Source organism: Oncorhynchus masou, chromosome 11 (assembly GCF_036934945.1).
Source record: "Oncorhynchus masou masou isolate Uvic2021 chromosome 11, UVic_Omas_1.1, whole genome shotgun sequence".
NCBI lineage: Eukaryota > Metazoa > Chordata > Actinopteri > Salmoniformes > Salmonidae > Oncorhynchus > Oncorhynchus masou.
This window is the reverse complement of record NC_088222.1, coordinates 17,795,813-17,820,721: the sequence shown is the minus strand read 5'-3', so window position 1 is coordinate 17,820,721 and position 24,909 is coordinate 17,795,813. Positions and strand designations below refer to the sequence as shown.

The 24,909-nt window shown below is 43.4% G+C and overlaps 1 protein-coding gene across 1 annotated transcript in view; it reads right to left on the bottom strand.

Moving 5' to 3' along the window:
* LOC135548230 (aryl hydrocarbon receptor-like) overlaps window positions 1-24,909 on the bottom strand; it is a 62,705-nt gene that overhangs the window by 32,543 nt on the left and 5,253 nt on the right. The window contains exon 2 of the mRNA XM_064977603.1: window positions 23,680-23,870. Within this exon, the coding sequence (XP_064833675.1) occupies window positions 23,680-23,870 (191 nt within the window). The remainder of the gene's footprint in view (window positions 1-23,679; window positions 23,871-24,909) is intronic.

Here is a 24,909-nt window from a genome sequence, read left to right as displayed (position 1 = left end):
TTTTTAATCCTTGTCATATGAAGAGAAATAATGAAGGGAAATTATAGATAAAACGTATTGGTGCTCATCGGCCATTGGACATTACACAACAAGTTGGAAATCGCAAATTCAATGAGTGGTTTGGAAGGAATCAGCAGTGGTGGGAAGTCAGGGCCAGCAAGGCCTTCTCTGCTGGCCTAAACATCATCAGAATATAATTTTTTTTAAATATATTTTCCCACAAAGATGTATTAAATTATTCCCCAGAGTAAGAGTTACACTTTTCATTTCATAGCGTTCCTCTTGGTTGCACTGCAAACTGTACTGCTGGGAATGCCTATTATTTGCAAGTGATCGATTTGGTGTTTGGAGCCACACTGGCTTTGCAAACCTGAGTTGTCTAACCAAGGCAGCAACGAGACACCAAAGTACGGCTGGGCACTTACAAGCAATGGTGCTTTTGAAAACTTTTGGGGATACCCGAGTGGATCTACAGCTCAACGAACAAGCGCGCAGGGCAACGAAGCTGCACAATGAAAAGGTATTGTACTCTTCCCCTGCAATTCTCTGAATAAAAATTTCAATTTCAAGGTGACGCAACGCCTGGTTATACTGCGTTTCTGTCTAAATGTATAGTGTCTAGAGCCATGGCATCATACTGATGGTAATAAGAGATGGATTAATTCGGGTGGGACTGTGTAGGACTTCACTGAAGCCCCAGGCCCCAGAACCACGGCACGCTACTGGGAATCAGCGACAGTGGCTCTTTGGTTCCAAGTCTGGGATTAAGGGACTCTTTTGAAATTTAAAATGATAAAACATTCAATATTGGACATGCTGTCAATGAAGCATGATTTGTGCTGCACTCAAAACAACTGTTTACTCTGAGGACCCCCGCACCACCTTCCTGTTCAAGTGAGCGCAGCATGAACAATGTGAGTCCAAAAATGTTTTGTATGCTGCTTCATAAATGATGTAATATACCAGGAAGATATATATACACCGTATATATATACTGTAGCTAAGAAAGTAATACTAAGTGTATGTTGTATAGAAAGATGTTAGTAGCCCATGTGCCTCACCCTAATAATTTGGTCTATTTACCCCTTTTAGTTTTCACCGACTGTTCTAACTGTTCTACTGTAGCCTATAACTTGTTTTAGAGAAATGTAATAATCGAATATTGTAAGAGCTTTCATTGTCTGCTTATAGGCTATCCAGTGAAAGTGAACTTGGCAACATGTCTTATTTTCACGTGGGGAAAGGGAACATAAACTCTGCATGTGGACAAATTAGAACCTTTTAGCACCACACAAATAAGGGACAGTTCACAGCTCCACACACTCACCCTTAATGCATGCGTGGCTGATAGCCTTCGGTCTGCCTCACTGCTCACAGAATGGAATTCGCAACACAACAAGCTCATGGGTTATTAAAAAGTGTATTATCTTGATTTAATAATTTTTCACATTTACAAATTATTGTACCAATATGTTACATTGGTTATTTCTGGAGGTGGAAATTATGTCAGCATAATTTTATTTTGGGTGTAAAATGTCCTTTTAAAAGGTCACCAGAACTCAATCCTATAAAAAAATTATCCGAGGGGGGTTCATCCGCAACCTTTTCCCCACATGGCCAATTGTTTTTCCCAGAGGAAACACTGGTCCTCAGATTTAGTTCTTAGTCATTACATTAACTCAACTAATCTCCACTGACTGAACAAACCTTACAGACAGAACAGACAGACAGACAGACAGACAGACAGACAGACAGACAGACAGACAGACAGACAGACAGACAGACAGACAGACAGACAGACAGGACAGACAGGACAGAGAGACAGACAAGGGACAGACAGACAGGAGGACAGACAGACAGGACAGACAGGACAGACAGGACAGACACTCTACATGAGATTTTTGACATCAGGCGTCCAGATGAGAGCGGATATGTGCTAGATGTCTCCACAGCCACATATTCTAGATTCCATGTTTCTGTTATTCTTAGGATGGTCGCTAACTACAGAGCACATACAGTACACTGATAATCATTATCATTGCATCCCTGATCATGGTTCACTGGGCTATTTCTGGAACAAACAGAGTATCAGTGACTTCCTACAGGGCTAACACAAACATGTGGGCATGTACACATGCGCATACACACACAAACATCTGCAGTCATTCCATCTGTAAGTAGGACAACAGGACACAAAAGAAAGGAGAGAAAATGGTCAACGCTTCATATCAGCCGTGTGTATGTATGTCACCAAGACGTCTTTTGTCCTCGTCTTGTCGTGTCCCGTATATATATATATATATATATATATATATATATATATATATATATATATATATATATATAAAATAACTTTCTTTGCATACCTTTTTATATATTTTATGTATGTCACCAAGACGTCTTTTGTCCTCGTCTTGTCGTGTCCCGTATATATATATATATATATATATATATATATATATATATATATATATATATATATAAATAAACTTTCTTTGCATACCTTTTTATATATTTTATTTTTATTTTCCATAAATTCATCTTCAAAACACTTTCCTGCAACCCGCCTTACCAATTTATATAAAAAAGAAAGAAAGTATTATTTACCTCAAATCTGTAATCCTCCATAGAAGCTAGCCAGAAGCTAGCCAGAAGCTAGTTAGCTTCTTTAATGGCTATTCGTTAGTATTCAGCTAACCACGGTTTGTGGTCATCAGCTATCCTTTAGCTCAAAAATCTAATCGGCAGTTCTGTACGGCGCGGTTCAGAACATACCGGACCTATTTTTCTCTCCATGTCCCCGGATTTCAACCGCAAGCTCTGGACATTTATAGCTGGATCTCGCAGCTGGCTAGCTGCTATCCGTGTGACTATCGGCTTACGTCGATTCCGGAGCAAACATCAATTATTCCGGAGCTAGCCAGCTGAAGAGTTCCATCAGTCACTCCTGGGCTACAATCACCTATCCGGACCCGTTTTACTGCCAACACGGAGCCCCACCAGGCCTTCACAACTGGACTACTGACGTTATCTGCCCGAGGGAGTTATCCAGCTGGCTCCTCCATCGCGACGTTACCTGATCTGCGGCCTGCTAACCGTTAGCTGTCTTTTCGGCTGCTATCTGAATAGACCTATCGGACAATTTTTTTTTTTTCTTGGGCCTCTATAACTATATCTATTTTTTTTTTGCAAATTGGATTGATCCCCTCTACCACACGGAACCCCATTAATCCTCCCGACGGAAATGCACGAGGTGGCTAAAAACAGACCTCCATCCTATGCTAGCTTGCTACCGATGGCGTGGCTAGCTGTCTAAATCGCCGTAACCCCAACCAACCTCACTACTCACTGGACCCTTTTGATCACTCGACTAACCATGCCTCTCCTTAATGTCAATATGCCTTGTCCATTGCTGTTCTGGTTAGTGTTTATTGGCTTATTTCACTGTAGAGCCTCTGGTCCTGCTTACTATACCTTATCCAACCTATTAGTTCCACCACCCACACATGGGATGACATCTCCTGGTTTCAATGATGTTTCTAGAGACAATATCTCTCTCATCATCACTCAATACCTAGGTTTACCCCCTCTGTATTCACATCCTACCATACCTTTGTCTGTACATTATACCTTGAAGCTATTTTATCGCCCCCAGAAACCTCCTTTTACTCTCTCTTCCAGACGTTCTAGACGACCAATTCTCATTGCTTTTATCCGTATCCTTATCCTACTCCTCCTCTGTTCCTCTGGTGATGTAGAGGTGAATCCAGGCCCTGCAGTGCCGAGCTCCACTCCTATTCCCTATTCTTTTGATGACTTCTGTAACCGTAATAGCCTTGGTTTCATGCATGTTAACATTAGAAGCCTCCTCCCTAAGTTTGTTTTATTCACTGCTTTAGCACACTCTGCCAACTCGGATGTTTTAGCTGTGTCTGAATCCTGGCTTAGGAAGACCACCAAAAATTCTGAAATTTACATCCCTAACTACCACATTTTCAGACAAGATAGAACTGCCAAAGGGGGCAGTTCTATCTACTGCAAATATAGCCTGCAGAGTTCTGTCCTACTATCCAGGTCTGTACCCAAACAATTTGAACTTCTACTTTTAAAAATCCACCTCTCTAAAAACAAGTCTCTCACTGTTGCCGCCTGCTATAGACCACCCTCTGCCCCCAGCTGTGCGCTGGACACCATATGTGAACTGATTGCCCCCCATCTATCTTCAGAGCTCGTGCTGCTAGGCGACCTAAACTGGAACATGCTTAACACCCCAGCCATCCTACAATCTAAGCTTGATGCCCTCTATCTCACACAAATGATCAATGAACCTACCAGGTACCTCCCCAAAGCCATAAACATGGGCACCCTCATAGATATCATTCTAACCAACTTGCTCTCTAAATACACCTCTGTTGTCTTCAACCAAGACCTCAGTGATCACTGCCTCATTGCCTGCATCCGTAATGGGTCAGCGGTCAAACGACCTCCACTCATCACTGTTAAACGCTCCCTGAAACACTTCAGCGAGCAGGCCTTTCTAATCAACCTGGCTGGGGTATCCTGGAAGGATATTGATCTCATCCCGTCAGTAGAGGTTGCCTGGTATTTTTTTTAAATGCCTTCCTAACCATCTTAAATAAGCATGCCCCATTCAAGAAATTTAGAACCAGGAACAGATATAGCCCTTGGTTCTCCCCAGACCTGACTGCCCTTAACCAACACAAAAACATCCTATGGCGTTCTGCATTAGCATCGAACAGCCCCCGTGATATGCAGCTTTTCAGGGAAGCTAGAAACCATTATACACAGGCAGTTAGAAAAGCCAAGGCTAGCTTTTTCAAGCAGAAATTTTCTTCCTGCAACACTAACAAAAAAGTTCTGGGACACTGTAAAGTCCATGGAGAATAAGAACACCTCCTCCCAGCTGCCCACTGCACTGATGATAGGAAACACTGTCACCACTGATAAATCCACTATAATTGAGAATTTCAATAAGCATTTTTCTACGGCTGGCCATGTTTTCCACCTGGCTACCCCTACCCCGGTCAACAGCACTGCACCCCCCACAGTAACTCGCCCAAGCCTTCCCCATTTCTCCTTCTCCCAAATCCAGTCAGCTGATGTTCTGAAGGAGCTGCAAAATCTGGACTCCTATAAAATCAGTCGGGCTAGACAATCTGGACCATTTCTTTCTAAAATGATCTGCCGAAATTGTTGCCACCCCTATTACTAGCCTGTTCAACCTATCTTTCGTGTCGTCTGAGATTCCCAAAGATTGGAAAGCAGCTGCGGTCATCCCCCTCTTCAAAGGGGGGGACACTCTAGACCCAAACTGCTATAGACCTATATCTATCCTACCCTGCCTTTCTAAGGTCTTCGAAAGACAAGTCAACAAACAAATTACAGACCATTTCGAATCTCACCATAACCTCTCTGCTATGCAATCTGCTTTCAGAGCTGGTCATGGTTGCACCTCAGCCACGATCAAGGTCCTAAACGATATCGTAACCACCATCGATAAGAAACATTACTGTGCAGCTTCATTGATCTGGAGAAGGCTTTCGACTCTGTCAATCACTACATCCTCATCGGCAGACTCGGCAGCCTTGGTTTCTCAAATGATTGCCTCGCCTGGTTCACCAACTACTTCTCTGATAGAGTTCAGTTTGTCAAATCGGAGGGTCTGCTGTCCGGACCTCTGGCAGTCTCTATGGGGGTGCCACAAGGTTCAATTCTTGGACCGACTCTCTTCTCTGTATACATCAATGATGTCGCTCTGGCTGCTGGTGAGTCTCTGATCCACCTCTACGCAGACGACACCATTCTGTATACTTCTGTCCCTTCTTTGGACACTGCGTTAACAACCCTCCAGGCAAGCTTCAATGCCATACAACTCTCCGTCCGTGGCCTCCAATTGCTCTAAAATACAAGTAAAACTAAACGCATGCTCTCCAACCGATCGCTGCCTGCACCTGCCCGCCTGTCCAACATCACTACTCTGGACGGCTCTGAATACATGGACAACTACAAATACCTAGGTGTCTGGTTAGACTGTAAACTCTCCTTCCAGACTCACATCAAACATCTCCAATCCAAAGTTAAATCTAGAATTGGCTTCCTATTTCGCAACAAAGCATCCTTCACTCATGCTGCCAAACATACTCTTGTAAAACTGACCATCCTACCAATCCTCGACTTCGGCGATGTAATTTACAAAATAGCCTCCAATACCCTACTCAACAAATTGGATGCAGTCTATCACAGTGCCATCCATTTTGTCACCAAAGCCCCATAAATTACCCACCATTGCGAACTGTATGCTCTCGTTGGCTGGCCCTCGCTTCCACTGGCTCCATGTCATCTACAAGACCCTGCTAGGTAAAGTCCCCCCTTATCTCAGCTCGCTGGTCACCATAGCATCACCCACCTGTAGCACGCGCTCCAGCAGGTATATCTCTATGGTCACCCCCAAAACCAATTATTTCTTTGGCCGCCTCTCCTTCCAGTTCTCTGCTGCCAATGACTGGAACGAACTACAAAAATCTCTGAAACTGGAAACGCTTATCTCCCTCACTAGCTTTAAGCACCAGCTGTCAGAGCAGCTCACAGATTACTGCACCTGTACCTTGCCCACCTATAATTTAGCCCAAACAACTACCTATTTCCCTACTGTATTTATTTTAATTTATTTATTTTGCTCCCATGCACCCCGTTATTTTTATTTCTACTTTGCGCATTTCTTCCACTGCAAATCTACCATTCCAGTGTTTTACTTGCTACATTGTATTTACTTTGCCACCATGGCCTTGTTTTTGCCTTTACCTCCCTTTTCTCACCTCATTTGCTCACATCGTATATCTACTTGTTTCTACTGTATTATTGACTGTATGTTTGTTTACTCCATGTGTAACTCTGTGTCATTGTATGTGTCGAACTGCTTTGCTTTATCTTGGCCAGGTCGCAATTGTAAATGAGAACTTGTTCTCAACTTGCCTACCTGGTTAAATAAAGGTGAAATAAAAAAAATAAAAAAAATGTATGTATGTATGTATGTATGAGGTCGGAAGTTTACATACACCTTAGCCAAATACATTTAAACTCAGTTTTTCACAATTCTTGACATTTAATCCGAAAAAGAATTCCCTGCCTTAGGTCAGGTAGTATTACCAATTTATTTTAAGAATGTGAAATGTCAGAATAATTGTAGAGAGAATGATTTATTTAAGCTTTTATTTCTTTCATCACATTCCCAGTGGGTCAGAAGTTTACATACACTCAATTAGTATTTGGTAGCATTGCCTTTAAATTGTTTAACTTGGGTCAAACATTTGGGTAGCCTTCCACAAGCTTCCCACAATAAGTTGGGTGAATTGTGGCTCATTCCTCCTGACAGAGCTGATGTAACTGAGTCAGGTTTGTAGGCCTCCTTGCTCGCACACGCTTTTTCAGTTCTGCCCACAAATTTTCTATAGGATTGAGGTCAGGGGTTTGTGATGGCCACTCCAATACCTTGACTTTGTTGTCCATAAGCCATTTTGCCACAACTTTGGAAATATCATTGGGGTCATTGTCCATTTGGAAGACCCATTTGCGAACAAGCTTTAACTTCCTGACTGATGTCTTGAGATGTTGCTGTGGTTGGGATGGTGTTCTTGGGCTTGCAAGCCTCCCCCTTTTTCCTCCAAACATAATGATGGTCATTATGGCCGAACAGTTCTATTTTTGTTTCATCAGACCAGAGGACATTTCTCCAAAAAGTACGATCTTTGTCTTCAGGTGAAGTTTCAAACCGTAGTCTGGCTTTTTTAAGCCGGTTAGGGGGCAGTGGCTTCTTCCTTGCTGAGCGGCATTTCAGGTTATGTCGATATTGGACTCGTTTTACTGTGGATATAGATACTTTTGACCGGTTTCCTCCAGCATCTTCCCAAAGTCCTTTGCTGTTGTTCTGGGATTGATTTGCACTTCTTGCACCAGAGTACGTTCATCTTTAGGAGACAGAACGCGTCTTCTTCCCTGAGTGGTATGACGGCTGCGTGGTCCCATGGTGTTCATACTTGCGTACTATTGTTTGTACAGATGAATGTGGTACCTTCAGGCATTTGGAAATTGCTCCCAAGGATGAACCAGACTTGTGGAGGTCTACAATTTTTTTCTGAGGTCTGGTCTGATTTCTATTGATTTTCCCATGACATCACAGGTACACCTCCAGTTGACTCAAATTATGTCAATTAGCCTATCAGAAGCTTCTGAAGCCATGACATCATTTTCTGGTATTTTCCAAGCTGTTTAAAGGCAAGGTCAACTTAGTGTATGTAAACTTCTGACCCACAAATAATCTGTCAGTAAACAATTGTTGGAAAAATGACTTGTGTCATGCACAAGTCCTGCTCTGTCCTGTCCTCCCTTGTCCTGTCTAGGGTCGCAAAGGGAGGATATAGATATAGATATAGATATATATATATATATATATAGATATATATATATATATATATATATATATATAGATATATATATATATATATATATACACACACATATACACACATATACACAGACACAGTCACACACACCTGCCATCCCTTTCATGTGGTCCAGCCAGGAGTGTGTGTGTGTGTGTGTAGATGACTGTCTCTGACTGTACTCCTGTAGTCATTTGAGTGTAAGCCCTCCCTGTCTCCAGACTAACCTAACTACACAATTTGTCCTCCTGCCCGGTCATGTCCTCCCCTGTCCGGCCCGTCCCGTCTTGCCCTGCTCTGTCCTGTCCTCCCTTGTCCTGTCTAGGGTCGCAAAGGGAGGGTATATTACTGGAAACTTTGTAAGTTTCCCAGTAAACTACCAGAATTTTGTTATCTTTCATGCATTCCATATAATATATCACAAGCCATCTAGTGGCCCTTATGGGTACTTCAGATTATCACAGGTGTCTGTAATTATCTCTGGTTATCTGTGTGGCCTTATCACATGTCAATTATATGAAATAATTAAATAAAATGATTTTACAAAAACATTTTAGCTGTAGCCTGTGTGTGTCTCTGAGTGTGGTTTCTGCTTATCACCCAAGCAGGCCAGATACACATATCCTGATCCTCATTCCTGACCACAGTGGCTGCTAGGGACTGATATCAGCCACCACTTTGGTTCTCGGGTCAAGGTTAGGGTCAGAAACATTATCAGAGCTCAGAAAGGGAGGAACTTCGTGGATAGAACAGCATGTCTATTTTTGTGAGAAACAGAATTTGACTTCTGCCTCCCTTAAAGACACACACACACACACACACACACACACACACACACACACACACACACACACACACACACACACACACACACACACACACACACACACAGAGAGAGAGAGAGAGTTGGTGATAAACATTGGTAGGCTAATAGATGAGTTCCCTCCATACAATGTACCGGCACTTTGAAGACTTGGTATAACAGTCAAGTCCTGGAAACTGAGGCAGCTGAGGCAGTTGTGACAGTCAGTGTGCACTAGACCAGAGCATGCAGTTATCAGGAGCTATTAAAATACAAGTAGTTGAAATTTGTATTACACTTAACAGAGCTTGCACTTGTCAGTTGACTGTACATCTTAACAATATCCAATCAATTAGAGGAGTGTAAAAGTGGACCACTCACTCCAGAGGAAACCAATGGTTAGGTAGGCAAGAGTTAGATTAATGACTGGATTGACTGGGATTCAACCCAGCTCAACCCCCCCTCCCTCACCCCCTTCCGCAGCTCTCCCTCCCTCACCCCTCCTTATCAACAAACACAGGAAACAGGCCTGATGATCAGCCAGCCAAGCCATTGCACACACAGCAGCACCAAAAGCCTGATAAACATCTGATTGGCCCTGGAGGCTGTAACCCCATAAACAAGCAGGAAGTGACTGTAACCAGTGGGCTACAACAACAAAAACATTATAATGATGTTTCAGTCCTAAAACAACTGCAGATCTGAGGAACTGGATAGGTACAGTGGGGCAAAAAAGTATTTAGTCAGCCACCAATTGTGCAAGTTCTCCCACTTAAAAAGATGAGAGAGGCCTGTAATTTTCATCATAGGTTCACTTCAACTATGACAGACAAAATGAGAAAAAAAATCCAGAAAATCACATTGTAGGATTTTTAATTAATTTATTTGCAAATTATGGTGGAAAATAAGTATTTGGTCAATAACAAAAGTGTATCTCAATACTATGCTATACACCCTTTGTTGGCAATGACAGAGGTCAAACGTTTTCTGTAAGTCTTCACAAGGTTCACACACACTGTTGCTGGCTATGCCACTCCAGGAACTTGAAATGCTTCTTACGAAGCCACTCCTTCGTTGCCCGGGCGGTGTGTTTGGGATCCAGCCACGTTTCATCTTCAATGCTCTTGCTGATGGAAGGAGGTTTTCACTCAAAATCTCATGATACATGGCCCCATTCATTCTTTCCTTTACACAGATCAGTCGTCCTGGTCCCTTTGCAGAAAAACAGCCCCAAAGCATGATGTTTCCACCCCCATGCATCACAGTAGATATGGTGTTCTTTGGATTCAACTCAGCATTCTTTGTTCTCCAAACACGACGAGTTGAGTTTTTACCAAAAATTTATATTGTGGTTTCATCTGACCATATGACATTCTCCCAATCTTCTTCTGGATCATCCAAATGCTCTCTAGCAAACTTCAGACGGGCCTGGACATGTACTGGCTTAAGCAGGGGGACACGTCTGGCACTGCAGGATTTGAGTCCCTGGCGGCGTAGTGTGTTACTGATGGTAGGCTTTGTTACTTTGGTCCCAGCTCTCTGCAGGTCATTCACTAGGTCCCCCCGTGTGGTTGTGGGATTTTTTCTCACCGTCCATGTGATCATTTTGACCCCACAGGGTGAGATCTTGCGTGGAGGGAGATTATCAGTGGTCTTCTATGTCTTCCATTTCCTAATAATTGCTCCCACAGTTGATTTCTTCAAACCAAGCTGCTTACCTATTGCAGATTCAGTCTTCCCAGCCTGGTGCAGATCTACAATTTTGTTTCTGGTGTCCTTTGACAGCTCTTTGGTCTTGGCCATAGTGGAGTTTGGAGTGTGACTGTGAGGTTGTGGACAGGTGTCTTTGATACTGATAAGTTCAAACAGGTGCCATTAATACAGGTAATGAGTGGAGGGCAGAGGGGCCTCTTAAAGAAGAAGTTACAGGTCTGTGAGAGCCAGAAATCTTGCTTGTTTGTAGGTGACCAAATACTTATTTTCCACCATAATTTGCAAATAAATTCATAAAAAATCCTACAAAATGATTTTCTGGATTTTTCTTTCTCATTTTGTCTGTCATAGTTGGAAGTGTACCTATGATGAAAATTACAGGCCTCTCTCATCTTTTTAAGTGAGAGAACTTGCACAATTGGTAGCTGACTAAATACCTTTTTGCCCCACTGTATAAGCTAAGGCTCCCCGTTGTTATGGGGAGAGAGAGTAACCATGGTTACCAACACTAGGCGATGTGGACAGACTCACCTGGGGCTTATTCCCAAGGGTGCCATGTATATAGAGCAGTCCGATAGATATGTGTTATCTAAAACATATATGGTACTCAGAATAACAAATCCTATCAGCTCTATACTGTATATTTCGATCTGCAATGTTTCTGATCTTAACATCGGTTGCAACTCACTGACTAAGACCATGCATTAAATCACAAACCTTGAGCCCACTAAGAGTACATGAAGGCCTGTCTGTTTGTTACCCGGCCTTATCAAATAAATGTGTCTGGGCCGTATTCAACTCTCAACACTCTCTCCACAGGGACATCATACACACACAGACAAACTGACTGCAAACAAGAGAATGCAAACTGACTGCAAACTGACTGCAGACAACTGAGTTTTTCAAAATTCCTGACATTTAATCCAAGTAAAAATTCCCTGTTTTAGGTCAGTTAGGATCACCACTTCATTTTAAGAATGTGAAATCATAGAAGAGAGAATGATTTATTTAAGTTTTTATTTCTTTCATCACATTCCCAGTGGGTCAGAAGTTTACATACACTCAATTAGTGTTTTGTAGCATGGCCTTTAAATTGTTTAACTTGGGTCAAACGTTTCAGGGAGCCTTAAAATGAGCTTCCCACAATAAGTTGGGTGAATTTTAGCCCATTCTTCCTGACAGAGCTGGTGTAACAGAGTCAGGTTTATAGGCCTCCTTGCTTGCACACACTTTATCAGTTCTGCCCACACATTTTCTATAGGATTGAGGTCAGGGCTTTGTGATGGCCACTCCAATACCTTGACTTTGTTGTCCTCAAGCCATTTTTTCCACAACTTTGGAAGTATGCTTGGGGTCATTGTCCATTTGGAAGACCCATTTGCGACCAAGCTTTAACTTCCTGACTGATGACTTGAGATGTTGCTTCAATATATCCACGTAATTTTCCATCCTCATGATGCCATCTATTTTGTGAAGAGCATCAGTCCCTCGTGCATCAAAGCACCCCCACAAAATGATGCTGCCACCCCCGTGCTTCACGGTTGGGATGGTGTTCTTTGGCTTGCTGTCCTCCCCCCTTTTCCTCCAAACATAACAATGGGCATTATGGCCAAACAGTTCTGTGTTTGTTTCATCAGACCAGAGGACATTTCTCCAAAAATGTACGATCTTTGTCCCCATGTGCAGTTGCAAGCCATTGTCTGGCTTTTTTATGCCGGTTTTGGAGCAGTGGCTTCTTCCTTGCTGAGCGGCATTTCAGGTTATGTCGACATAGGACTTGTTTTACTGTGGATATAGATACTTTTTACCGGTTTCCTCCAGCATCTTCACAAGGTCCTTTGCAGTTGTTCTAGGTTTGATTTGTACTTTTTGCACAAAAGTACATTAATCTCTAGGAGACAGAACACGTATCCTTACTGAGCGGTATGACGGCTGCGTGGTCCCATGGTGTTTTTTCTTGCGCACTATTGTTTGTACAGATGAACGTGGTACCTTCAGGTGTGTGGAAATTGCTCCCAAGGATGAACCAGTGTTGTGCAGGTCTACAATTTTTCTTCTGAGGTCGTGGCTGATATCTATTGATTTTCCCATGATGTCAAGCAAAGAGGCACTGAGTTTGAAGGTAGGCCTTGAAATACATCCACAGGTACACCTCCAATTGACTCAAATTATGTCAATTAGCCTATCAGAAGCTTCTAAAGCCACGGCATCATTTTCTGGAATTTTCCAAGCTGTTTAAAGTCAACTTAGTGTATGTAAACTTCTGACCCACTGGAATTGTAATACAGTGAATTATAAGTGAAATAATCTGTCTGTAAACAATTGTTGGTAAAATGACTTGTGTCATGCACAAAGTAGATGTCCTAAACGTCTTGCCAAAACTATAGTTTGTTAACAAGAAATTTGTGCGTTGGTTGAAAACAAGTTTTAATGACACCAACCTAAGTGTATGTAAACTTCCAACTTCAACTGTATATTAATGAGAGAGAGAGAGAGCACTGATCTGAAGTCAGTAGTTCAGAGAGTTGGGTACTGAGGAAGATAATACAACAGTTCCATCTCTATGGGTACTGAAGGTTAGGTGGAGTTCTCGACACAGACTCCATCATCAAGTTTGCTGACGACAACACGGTTGTAGGCCTGATAACCAACAACGAGGAGTCAGCCTGTAGGGATGAGGTATGTGAACTGGCATTGTGGTGCCAGGACAACAATCTCTCCCTCAACATTAGCAAAACAAAAGGAGTTGATTGTTGACTTCAGGAAGCAGAGGAGGGAACACGCCCCAATCCACATTAACGGGACTAGAGTATAAATGGGCCAACAACACCACCACTTTTGCAAAGATTACGCAATAGCATCTCTACTTCCTAAGGCGGCTGAAGAAATTCAGCAATGCCGCCCCGTGTCCTCCAAAATACTACCGCTGCATCATCGAGTGTGTCATGAACGGTTGCATCACGACCTGGTATGGGAATTGCTCCGTCCACAAGGCCCTAGTGAAGACTGCCCAGTACATCACTGAGACCAAACTCTCACCCATCCAGGACATCTACATGAAACATTGTCTGAGGAACGCAGCAGCATCATCAAGGACCCCACACACTCCAGCCACGAGTTGTTCACTCCCTTACCGTTGGGCAGAGGTCTGATACCAACAGGCTCAGACACAGTTTCTATCAGACTGCTGAACACTTGAATTGGACTGACCACCTGCTCTGATTCTCTGCAACATAGCACATGCATTCATGAACACACCAACACAGGTACAGTATAGACTCACATACACACACCAACACTTGTCCCCCAATACCCCCTTCCCCAAATACACATGTAAATATTGGTCTACAAAATGTGCTTTCCTTTTATTTTACCCTTATTTTACCAGGTAAGTTAACTGAGAACACATTCTCATTTACAGCAACGACCTAGGGAATCAATAGAGGGGAGAGGAGAGGGGATGAATGAGCCAATTGGAAGCTGGGGATGATTAGGTGGCCATGATGGCATGAGGAACAGATTGGGGCTTAGCAAAACATTGACTGTAGTACTCGCACTGAGAAAACACTGAACAACTGCTACTCAACTTTTTGAAATGCCTACAAGGCCTCTCTCGCCCTCCCTTCGGCAAATCTGATCACAACTCCATTTTGCTCCTCCCTTCATTTAAGAAGTAACTCATACAGGGCGTACCCATGCTATGGTCTATTCAACGCTGGTCTGACCAATCGGAATCCATTCTTCAAAATTGTTTTGATCACACGGACTGGGATATGTTCTGGGTAGCTTCTGTGAATAGCATCGACGAATACACGGATACATTGGCTGAGTTCATAAGGAAGTCTATTGGAGATGTTGTACCCACTGTGACTATTAAAACCTACTCAAACCCGAAACCGTGGATAGATGGCAGCATTCACGCAAAACTGAAAGCGCAAACCACCGCCTTTAACCATGGCAAGGTGACTGGAAATATGGCCGAATACAAACAGTGTAGTTATTCCCTTTGTAAGGCAATCAAACAGGCAAAACATGAGAATAAAGACAAAATGGAGTCGCAAATCAATGGCTCAGGTACGAGACGTACACTACCATTCAAAGGTTTCGGGTCACTTAGAAATGTCCTTGTTTTGAAAGAAAAGCACATTTTTTGTCCATGTACAGTGGGGCAGGAAGTATTTAGTCAGCCACCAATTGTGCAAGTTCTCTTGTTTTTTTATTTGCAAATAAATTCATTAAAAATCCTACAATGTGATTTTCTGGATTTTTTTTCTCATTTTGTCTGTCATAGTTGAAGTGTACCTATGATGAAAATTACAGGCCTCTCGTCTTTTTAAGTGGGAGAACTTGCACAATTGGTGGCTGACTAAATACTTTTTTGCCCCACTGTAGATACTACTGCACTGTTGGAGCTAGGAACACAAGCATTTCGCTACACCCGCAATAACATCTGCTAAATATGTATATGTGACCAACATAATTTGATTTAATTTCATTTGAGCAGGTGGGTCTGGGCAGGTGTGATGTTGTGGATGTTGGTGTTGTTGCTGTACTCTAATGTACTTGTCCTCTTGCTCAGTATGTTGTCTTGTGTATGTTTTGTAGTGTTAAATAAATATATGTTCGTATTTTTATATTTTATTGTTGTTGCATTGTCGAGAAGGAACCTGCAAGTAAGCGTTTAATTGGAGGGTGTACACCATGTGTATCCTCTGACAAATCAACTGTAAATTTCGGTGTTCCTCAAGGTTCCGTTTTAGGACCACTATTGTTTTCACTATATATTTTACCTCTTGGGGATGTTATTCGAAAACATAACATTAACTTTCACTGCTATGCGGATGACACACAGCTGTACATTTCAATGAAACATGGTGAAGCCCCAAAATTACCCTTGCTAGAAGCAGGTGTTTCAGACATAAGGAAGTGGATAGCTGCAAACTTTGGAACTTTTAAACTCGGACAAAACAGAGATGCTTGTTCTAGGTCCCAAGAAACAAAGAGATCTTCTGTTGAATCTGACAATTAATCTTAATGGTTGTACAGTCGTCTCAAATAAAACTGTGAAGGACCTCGGCGTTACTCTGGACCCTGATCTCTCTTTTGAAGAACATATCAAGACCATTTCAAGGACAGCTTTTTTCCATCTACGTAACATTGCAAAAATCAGAAACTTTCTGTCCAAAAATGATGCAGAAAAATTTATCCATGCTTTTGTCACTTCTAGGTTAGACTACTGCAATGCTCTACTTTCCGGCTACCCGGATGAAGCACTAAATAAACTTCAGTTAGTGCTGAATACGGCTGCGAGAATCCTGACTAGAACCAAAAAATTTGATCATATTACTCCAGTGCTAGCCTCTCTACACTGGCTTCCTGTCAAAGCAAGGGCTGATTTCAAGGGTTTACTGCTAACCTTCAAAGCATTACATGGGCTTGCTCCTACCCATCTCTCTGATTTGGTCCTGCCGTACATACCTACACGTACGCTGCGGTCACAAGACGCAGGCCTCATAATTGTCCCTAGAATGTCTAAGCAAACAGCTGGAGGCAGGGCTTTCTCCTATAGAGCTCCATTTTTATGGAACGGTCTGCCTACCCATGTCAGAGACGCAAACTCGGTCTCAACCTTTAAGTCTTTACTGAAGACTCATCTCTTCAGTGGGTCATATGATTGAGTGTAGTCTGGCCCAGGAGTGGGAAGGTGAACGGAAAGGCTCTGGAGCAACGAACCGCCCTTGCTGTCTCTGCCTGGCCGGTTCCCCTCTTTCCACTGGGATTCTCTGCCTCTAACCTTATTACAGGGGCTGAGTCACTGGCTTACTGGGGCTCTCTCATGCCGTCCCTGGAAGGGGTGCGTCACCTGAGTGGGTTGATTCACTGATGTGGTCATCCTGTCTGGGTTGGCGCCCCCCCCCCCTTGGGTTGTGCCGTGGCGGAGATCTTTGTGGGCTATACTCAGCCTTGTCTCAGGATGGTAAGTTGGTGGTTGAAGATATCCCTCTAGTGGGGTGGGGGCTGTGTTTGGTAAAGTGGGTGGGGTTATATCCTTCCTGTTTGGCCCTGTCTGGGGGTGTCCTCGGATGGGGCCACAGTGTCTCCTGACCCCTCCTGTCTCAGCCTCCAGTATTTATGCTGCAGTAGTTTATGTGTCGGGGGGCTAGGGTCGGTTTGTTATATCTGGAGTACTTCTCCTGTCCTGTTCGGTGTCCTGTGTGAATCTAAGTGTGCGTTCTCTAATTCTCTCCTTCTCTCTTTCTTTCTCTCTCTCTCGGAGGACCTGAGCCCTAGGACCATGCCCCAGGAATACCTGACATGATGACTCATTGCTGTCCCCAGTCCACCTGACCGTGCTGCTGCTCCAATTTCAACTGTTCTGCCTTATTATTATTCGACCATGCTGGTCAATTATGAACATTTGAACATCTTGGCCATGTTCTGTTATAATCTCCACCCGGCACAGCCAGAAGAGGACTGGCCACCCCACATAACCTGGTTCCACTCTAGATTTCTTCCTAGGTTTTGGCCTTTCTATGGAGTTTTTCCTAGCCTCTACACCTGCATTGCTTGCTGTTTGGGGTTTTATGCTAGGTTTCTGTACAGCACTTTGAGATATCAGCTGATGTACGAAGGGCTATATAAATAAATTTGATTTGATTTGATTTGATATCCTGTAAATATGGTTAATAAAACTTGAATCCTCAGTTTGTAACCTGGCAGTGTACCATAGACATGGGATGGCACTGTACCCTGGCAGTATACCATAGACATGGGATGGCACTGTACCCTGGCAGTGTACCGCAGTCATGAGATGGCACTGTACCCTGGCAGTGTACCATAGACATGGGATGGCACTGTACCCTGGCAGTATACCATAGACATGGGATGGCACTGTACCCTGGCAGTATACCATAGACATGGGATGGCACTGTACCCTGGCAGTATACCATAGACATGGGATGGCACTGTACCCTGGCAGTATACCATAGACATGGGATGGCACTGTACCCTGGCAGTATACCATAGACATGGGATGGCACTGTACCCTGGCAGTATACCATAGACATGGGATGGCACTGTACCCTGGCAGTATACCATAGACATGGGATGGCACTGTACCCTGGCAGTGTACCATAGACATGGGATGGCACTGTACCCTGGCAGTGTACCATAGACATGGGATGGCACTGTACCCTGGCAGTATACCATAGACATGGGATGGCACTGTACCCTGGCAGTATACCATAGACATGGGATGGCACTGTACCCTGGCAGTGTACCGCAGTCATGGGATGGCACTGTACCCTGGCAGTGTACCATAGACATGGGATGGCACTGTACCATGGCAGTATACCATAGACATGGGATGGCACTGTACCCTGGCAGTATACCATAGACATGGGATGGCACTGTACCCTGGCAGTATACCATAGACATGGGATGGCACTGTACCCTGGCAGTATACCATAGACATGGGATGGCACTGTACCCTGGCAGTATACCATAGACATGGGATGGCACTGTACCCTGGCAGTATACCATAGACATGGGATGGCACTGTACCCTGGCAGTATACCATAGACATGGGATGGCATTGTACCCTGGCAGTATACCATAGACATGGGATGGCACTGTACCCTGGCAGTATACCATAGACATGGGATGGCACTGTACCCTGGCAGTATACCATAGACATGGGATGGCACTGTACCCTGGCAGTGTACCATAGACATGGGATGGCACTGTACCCTGGCAGTGTACCATAGACATGGGATGGCACTGTACCCTGGCAGTGTACCATAGACATGGGATGGCACTGTACCCTGGCAGTGTACCATAGACATGGGATGGCACTGTACCCTGGCAGTGTACCATAGACATGGGATGGCACTGTACCATGGCAGTGTATGATAGTCATGGGATGGCACTGTACCCTGGCAGTGTACCATGGACATGGGATGGCACAGTACCCTGGCAGTGTGCGATAGACATGGGATGGCACTGTACCCTGGCAGTGTACCATGGACATGGGATGGCACAGTACCCTGGCAGTGTGCGATAGACATGGGATGGCACTGTACCCTGGCAGTGTACCATGGACATGGGATGGCACAGTACCCTGGCAGTGTGCGATAGACATGGGATGGCACTGTACCCTGGCAGTGTACCATTGACATGGGATGGCACTGTACCCTGGCAGTATACCATAGACATGGGATGGCACTGTACCCTGGCAGTATACCATAGACATGGGATGGCACTGTACCATGGCAGTGTACGATAGACATGGGATGGCACTGTACCCTGGCAGTGTACCGCAGTCATGGGATGGCACTGTACCCTGGCAGTGTACCATAGACATGGGATGGCACTGTACCCTGGCAGTGTACCATAGACATGGGATGGCACTGTACCCTGGCAGTGTACCATAGACATGGGATGGCATTGTACCCTGGCAGTGTACCATTGATATGGGATGGCACTGTACCCTGGCAGTGTACCATAGACATGGGATGGCACTGTACCCTGGCAGTGTACCATAGACATGGGATGGCACTGTACCCTGGCAGTGTACCATAGACATGGGATGGCACTGTACCCTGGCAGTGTACCATAGACATGGGATGGCATTGTACCCTGGCAGTGTACCATTGATATGGGATGGCACTGTACCCTGGCAGTGTACCATAGACATGGGATGGCACTGTACCCTGGCAGTGTACCATTGACATGGGATGGCACTGTACCCTGGCAGCATACCATAGACATGGGATGGCACTGTACCCTGGCAGTATACCATAGACATGCTCCTCACGGACAATTACTACAGAAAAACACACACACACACACAGGGCCAATAAAAAGGCCCAGACACAAATACACAACACATCAACCAACACACTGGAACAAATGTGGGTCAGAAGGATTCCGTGTCAACTCTTATTTCAATCTCTCTGTTCTCCTTTGAGTCAGACAGACAACAGACAGCTAGGCTTCTAGACAGCTAGACAGCTAGGCTTCAGCCACCTCAGACAGACAACAGGACATAGACATGAAAACAACACTACCATTCACCATACAGATCCTTAAAATGTACCATAGCCATACCACCTAAACTCAGAGGAAAAAACACTCAACTTGAAAGACTGAATCCTAACTTCAGATATAAAAAAATATTACTTGTTAAACAAAATCTTTTTCCCTGAGCAACTATTAGTATTAGTGACAAGCAGTTGATAATACCTCAAATCTCCTCGCTGCATCCCCTTCGTGTAGCCGTAATCCTCCCATGCCTCTTGCGGCCAGTGGCTGTTGTGCCCTTGGGCTGAATACTATAATAATTCCCTTCTCCTGGCTGCGTGCCAAAGCACCTCTCACTCACATGGCTCTCTGTCACGTGATCAGGTCTTTCTCACAGGCTACAAGTGAAAACAGACACAGAGGACGCAACTGCACTCATCCTTATCCAAATCCGAACCACATATTGAAGATATTGGAAGAACTGTGCACATGTACTTTTTGTCAGCCAACAAGATCAGTAGGCATAACGAACAGAAAAAGCAATAGCCTATGTCAATCTACTACCCCCATTGTACAAAAGTTAACCTTTTCTATTCTGTGCTAAAAATAAATATTACAAACATAGTCTGGGAAAGTTGTGGGATGCGATAGATCCCAAATTGATACAACCACTAGCATGAAATTAGTTTTGTAGTGATTCCTATGTTGTTGATGTAAAGAACATTTGTTGGTCCGTGGTGTGGAATGAGGAGCAAACAGACGCTGCATCACTTATTCCAATTACTAATAAGCAGCACCCATTAAGAAAATGACTGTAAAGACGGTTAAATCCTTGTGGATTGAAGAGGAATTGAAAAATTGTCTGGTTGAGAGGGATGAGGCAAAAGGAATGGCAAATAAGTCTGGCTGCACAACCGATTGGCAAATTGAGAAATCATATGACTAAACTGAATTAAAAAGAAGAAGAAACTACACTTTGAAACAAAGATATATTACATAAAGAATGATAATAAAAAACATTGGAGCATGGGAAAAAAGGCATGGAATCAGATGGCTCATTCATCACAAAACCAACTGATTTTGCCAACCACTTTAATGATTTTTCAGTGGCAAGATAAGCAAACGTAGGCATGACATGCCAGCAACAAACGCTGGCACTACACATCCAAGTACGGTGCCAGTCAAGAGTTTGGACACTCATCATTCTTTATTTTCTACATTATAAAATTATAGTGAAGACATCAAAACAATGAAATAACACATATGGAATTGTGTACTAACCAAATAAGTGTTAAACAAATCAAATATATTTTAGATTCTTCAAAGTAGCTTCCCTTTGCCTTGATGACAGCTTTGCAAGCTCTTGACATTCTCTCAACCAGCTTCAACTAGAATGCTTTTTCCAACAGTCTTGAAGAAGTTCCCACATATCCTGAGCACTTGTTGGCTGCTTTTCCTTCACTCTGCGGTCCAACTCATACCAAACCATCTCAATTGGGTTGAGGTCGGGTGATTGAACAAATTAACTTATTCTCTGCAGCAGAGGTAACTCTGGGTCTTCCTTTCCTGTGGCGGTCCTCATAAAAGCCAGTTTCATCATAGCGCTTGATGATTTTTGCAACTGCACTTGAAAAAACTTTCAAAGTTTTTGACATTTTCCGGACTGACTGACCTTCATGTCTTAAATTAATGATGGACTGTCATTTCTTTTTGCTTATTTTAGCTGTTCTTGCCATAATATGGATTTGGTATTTTACCAAATAGGGCTATCTTCTGTATACCACCCTTACCTTGTCACAACACAACTGGTTGGCTCAAAAGCATTAAGAAGTAAAGAAATTCCACAAATTAACTTTTAACAAGGCACACCTGTTAATTGAAATGCATTCCATGTGACTACCTCATGAAGCTGGTTGAGAGAATGCCAAGAGTGTGCAAAGCTGTCATCAAGGCAAAGGGTGGCTACTTTGAAGAATCTCAAATATAAAATATATTTTGATTTGTTTAACGTTTTTTTTGGTTACTACATGATTCCATATGTGTTATTTCATAGTATTGATGTCTTCACCATTATTCTACAATGTAGAAAACAGTAAAAGTAAAGAAAACCCCCGGAATGAGTAGGTGTGTACAAACTTTTGACTGGTACTGTATATCTGACCAAATTATGAAAGATAACAAGATTGTGGGGCTGTTTTGTTAGACTTCAGCGCGGCTTTTGACATTATGGATCATAGTCTGCTGCTGGAAAAACGTATGTGTTATGGCTTTACACCCCCTGCTATATTGTGGATAAAGAGCTACCTGTCTAACAGACCACAGAGGGTGTTCTTTAAGGGAAGCCTCTCCATAATCCAGGTGGAATCCGGGATTCCCCAGGGCAGCTGTCTAGGCCCCTTACTTTTATCAATCTTTACTAGTGACATGCCACCGCTTTACAACAGGTGTAGAGCCTAAATGGCAAACACACACAGCGTGTGAGTTTCAAGTTGGAGAAGATCATTTTCACCATAAAAATGCACCTTTATAATAAAAGCATTACATGCATAATCGCATTTGTGGTCACTTTTGAGAATGGTGTTTTCCTACTAATTGAACATTTGTGCTTATAGCCTATTGCTGTGAGCGTATTGCTGTGCTTATACTGTGAAGAAATAGACCAATAGTTTATCAACATTTTAAGCTAAACGTTCTCATCTGTTGCGTTAGGCTCATTGCTTAAAACAGTATTTTTTAAATTTAGTATTTATCATGGATCCCCATTACTCTTCCTGGGGTGGAGCAACGTTAACTTCTTGCGGATCAGTGGGACGGTAGCGTCCCATTTCGACAACTTCCAGTGAAATTGCAGAGGGCCAAATTCGAGTTAAATTACTATAAATATTAAACCTTCATGAAATCACAAGTGCAATACATCAAAATAAAGCTTAACTTGTTGTTAATCCAGCTCCCGTGTAAGATTTCAAAAAGGCTTTACGGCGAAAGCAAACCATGCGATTATCTGAGGACAGCGCACAGCACACAAATGCATAACAAATCATTTTCAACCAGGGAGTTGCAACACGAAAGTCAGAAATAGCGATATAATATATGCCTTACCTTTGAAGATCTTCTTCTGTTGGCACTCCAAAAGGTCACAGTTACATTACAAATGGTCCTTTTGTTCGATAATGTCCTTCTTTATATCCATAAAAACTAAGTTTAGATGGCGCGCTTCAGTCAATAATCCACTCGGTTTCCCTCTTTCAAAATGCATACAAAATGAATCCTAAACGTTACCAGTAAACTTATCCAAACAAGTCAATCAACATTTATAATCAAAACTTAGGTACCCTAATATGCAAATAAACGATAAAATGTAAAACGGAGAATCGTTATTGTCTTTACCAGAGAAAAATACCAAAGAACGTGCTCTCATTCACACGCTTGGAAACACTTGCAGTCAATTTGCAGTCTACAAATGATTTGAAGTTATGTTTCCGGCCTCCTGACCATCCATTCGAGTTGAATCTAGTTGATGATCCCTGCTGTAGAGCATGTTAATAGCCTGTGCATTACTTTCCAACAGTGAGTTTAACGATAAACGTAGTGTGTGTGTGCGTGCCTGTATGTATGGTGTGTGCGTGCCTGTATGTATGGTGTGTGCGTGCGTCTCTGTGTGTGTGCACCTCCAACCCCACTCACCATGGAAGAAGCTCTTGACCTTGACATATCCCACGCTGAGCCGCAGGACAGACAATTTGTCCAACCTACCCCTGACCTCTGGGGAGAAGGGCAGCAGGCTGGTCAGCCGGTCGAGCTCCCCGTTCAGACGATTCCGGTGACGTTTTGAAGGGTTGGTCTTTACCACACCGTCACCTGGAGCATGCTTCAGACTGGGGACAGGAGAGGAGGAGAGAGGGGGGAATTAGTAATCTACTGAACAGAGCTGAACTGCAGCTGATTGTCAGAGGCTTTAGCGCAGAGTTTAACAGACCAGAGAGGACAAGGGAAGGTTAGGAATCTACTGAACACAGACTTTGGACTACTAGAGTATATGATTGTCAGTAGCAAGCGAACACAGTCTTGTGGTGAACAGACAACCCAGGTTCAAAACCAGTCAGACACTAATCAGTCACATTGGTGCCATGACACAAATTCTGTCAGGTGATGCCTATCAGCTGCTGGGGTCATTCCGGAGAGGAGGTGGTCAAAGGAAGTGAAGTGTAATAGATTGGAAACCTGGTCAGTCACACTTACAGTACCAGTCAAAAGTTTGGGTACACTGACTCATTCAAGGGTTTTTCTTTTTTTTAAACTATTTTCTACATTGGAGAATAATAGCGAAGACATCAACACTAGGAAATAGCACATGTAGTAACCCAAAAAGTTAACAAATCAAAATATATTTTATATTTGAGATTCTTCAAAGTAGCCACCATTTGCCTTGATGACAGCTTTGCACACTCTTGGCATTCTCTCAACCAGCTTCAGCTGAAATGCTTTTCCAACAGTCTTGAAGGAGTTCCCACATATGCTAAGCACTTTTTGTCTGCTTTTCCTTCACTCTGCGGTCCAAGTCATACCAAACCATCTCAACTGGTTTGAGATCAGGTGATTGTGGAGGCCAGGTCATCTGATGCAGCACTCCATCGCTCTCCTTTTTGGTCAAATAGCTCGTACACAGTCTGGAGGTGTGTTGGGTCATTGTCCTGTTGAAAAACAAATTATAGTCCCACTAAGCGCAAACCAGATGGGATGGCGTATTGCTGCAGAATGCTGTCGTACTCATGCTGGTTAAGTGTGCCTTGAATGTAAAAAAAATCACAGAAAGCATCACCAGCAAAGCACCCCCCCACCCCATCACAACTCCTGCTTCACAGTGGGAAAGACACATGCAGGGATAATCCATTCACCTACTCTGTGTCTCAAAAA